We start from the raw sequence: 2525 nt of genomic DNA, 5'->3' as shown, positions 1-2525 counted from the left end.
GAAGAAACTCTGTCTTGGTCTTCACATCCTCCGACCTCATCTCGACCTACTTCAGGTCCTTCGTCCACTCCGTATCAATTTTCAAATCGATCATGGCATCAGAAATCTAGGGAGCGTAACATGTCGGTTTTAAATTCCAATTTATCATGTTGGAATTGCCATGAAGCTGGACACACATTTTATGAGTGTGGAAAACCAAGGACACATATATTTTGTCATGGTTGTGGAAGAGATAACACTCTCAAGAGGAATTGCCATAAGTGTTCGGGAAACGAGCAGACCGAGGCTCGTACCCTGAGCGTTCCTCCGTCTACAATCCCATCAGGGAGCACAACCACCGTCGTGGAAGGAAATGTAGGTCAAGCAGGGTCCAGCAATTCAAGGTCAGGTCCCCTATCAGAGAAATCATCAACAAAGCACAAACGCCACAACAAGTCGAATCAAGGGAAAAAGTAACTTGGAAACCCAAAGCACTCCATTCTGACGTTCTCAATTCTAGAGTATCTTCTCCTTTATTAAATGTTAGGTGTAATTATGTTAATAATATGGACCAGGAAACAGTTCTGTCATCTGTACCAAGTTTTGATGTTAAAAATGATAATGATAGTTCTATATTAGTACCTTATAATGACTATTCTATACCTAGAGTCTCTGGCTTAGATATAAATTCTTTATTAGTTAAGAAATGTAACGATAATCGACCATATCTCCAAATTGAGATTCTAGGACAATCTTGTTTGGCATTATTGGATAGTGGCTCCAATATTTCATTACTAGGTTCCCATTCATTAGAAATGTTAGATAAAGCTAACATTAGCATATCACCTATTTCCTCCCTGCAAGTTTCAACTGCAGATGGAACAATCCAATCTATAGTAGGTAAATTTGAAACCGAAATTTTAGTGGCTAATATCAGGAGGAACATTACGTTTTATATAATTCCTTCTGTACAAAATTCCATAATTCTTGGCATGGATTTTCTAAATATATTTAATAGTACCTTAGATTGTTCAGATTTTTCATTGTGTATTTCTCCACTGAATTTATCCACTCTTACTGTCATCCATGATTTCTCTAGTTTATCAGTTTCACAGCAGAAACAATTAGAGGCCATTATGTCCAAATTTTCATCGATCTCTTCGAAAGACAAATTAGGCCGTACCTCTCTAATTTCGCACACTATTGAGGTAAATACATCTACTCCATTTAGACAATATCAATATCCTATACCTCAAGCGTGGCACGCAGACTTGGGAAAAGAGATTGATTCAATGCTTTCTTTAAATATTATAGAACCATCGACTTCTTCTTAGTGTAGTCCACTTTGGTTAACTAAAAAGAAGGATGGATCCTTCCGAGTTTGTTTTGACGGTCGTAAGCTAAATAGTATCACTGCTAACAGGGATGCCTATCCTATCCCCAGAATTAATGTCATCTTAAGCAAACTCCGGAGAGCCAAATATATCTCTTCTATTGATTTATCCAAAGCATTTCTACAAATTCCTTTAAGTGAAGAAAGTAAGAAATATACTGCTTTTGCTGTCAGTGGTAAAGGTTTATTTCAATTTGTTACTATGCCTTTTGGCCTTGTGTCAGCTCCTCAGACCATGTGTCGTCTGATGGACTTAGTCATTGGTCCACAATTGGAACCATATGTGTTTTATTACTTAGATGACATTATAGTTGTCACTCCTGATTTTGATTTACATATTGAGATTTTAGAGAAAGTATTTTCTCGCCTTAAAGAGGCGAATTTAACAGTTAATATAGAAAAATGTAACTTCTGTCGTCCTAATCTTAAGTTTTTGGGATATGTTGTCGATAGTCGAGGTTTGCAGACAGATCCTGATAAGGTAACTGCTATCAAGGATTTTCCAATACCGAAAACCACTACCCAACTACGTAGGATCTTGGGAATGTGTGGGTATTATCGTAGGTTCGTACCTTCCTACTCCACCTTATTGTCTCCACTTACTGATCTCCTTAAAAATAGGAAAAAGGGCCAGACTATTACCTGGACTTCTGAAGCCGATGATGCTTTCCGGCTTATTAAAGAAGCTCTCACTAGTGCTCCTGTCATGATGTCTCCAGATTTTAACGAACACTTCTATCTCATGACAGATTGTTCCAATACCGCTTCAGGTGGTGTCCTCTTTCAGATGAAAGATGGAGCGGAACACCCTATAGCTTACACTAGTAAGAAACTCAACAAAGCTCAGAAGAACTATTCGACTACAGAGCGTGAACTCCTAGCTATTATTCATGGCTTAGAGGCATTCCGGTATTATTTAGAGGGTTGTAAGTGTACACTCATTACCGATCATAGCTCTTTATTATGGCTACATTCCATGCGTAACCCATCACAACGTTTATCCCGTTGGATTTGCAAACTATCAGCTTTTGATTACAACATCGTACATCGCAAAGCCAATGGTGTCGTAGTAGCTGATGCCTTGTCTCGTACCTTTGATGTTAATATTCTCGATTTGTCTAGTTTAATTCCAGATGCATGGTATCAAAAGATG

At 38.1% G+C, this 2525-nt stretch overlaps 1 protein-coding gene across 1 annotated transcript; it reads left to right on the top strand.

Moving 5' to 3' along the window:
- The first annotated feature begins 545 nt into the window (after window positions 1-545).
- On the top strand, window positions 546-1313 carry LOC140452792 (uncharacterized). The gene has a single exon (XM_072547121.1). The coding sequence runs from the start codon at window positions 546-548 to the stop codon at window positions 1311-1313; it is 768 nt and encodes a 255-aa protein (XP_072403222.1).
- Window positions 1314-2525: the final 1212 nt, after the last annotated feature.

This window comes from Diabrotica undecimpunctata, chromosome 11 (genome assembly GCF_040954645.1).
Source record: "Diabrotica undecimpunctata isolate CICGRU chromosome 11, icDiaUnde3, whole genome shotgun sequence".
NCBI lineage: Eukaryota > Metazoa > Arthropoda > Insecta > Coleoptera > Chrysomelidae > Diabrotica > Diabrotica undecimpunctata.
The sequence above is the reverse complement of the archived record's forward strand: the minus strand, read 5'-3'. Positions and strand labels throughout refer to the sequence as shown.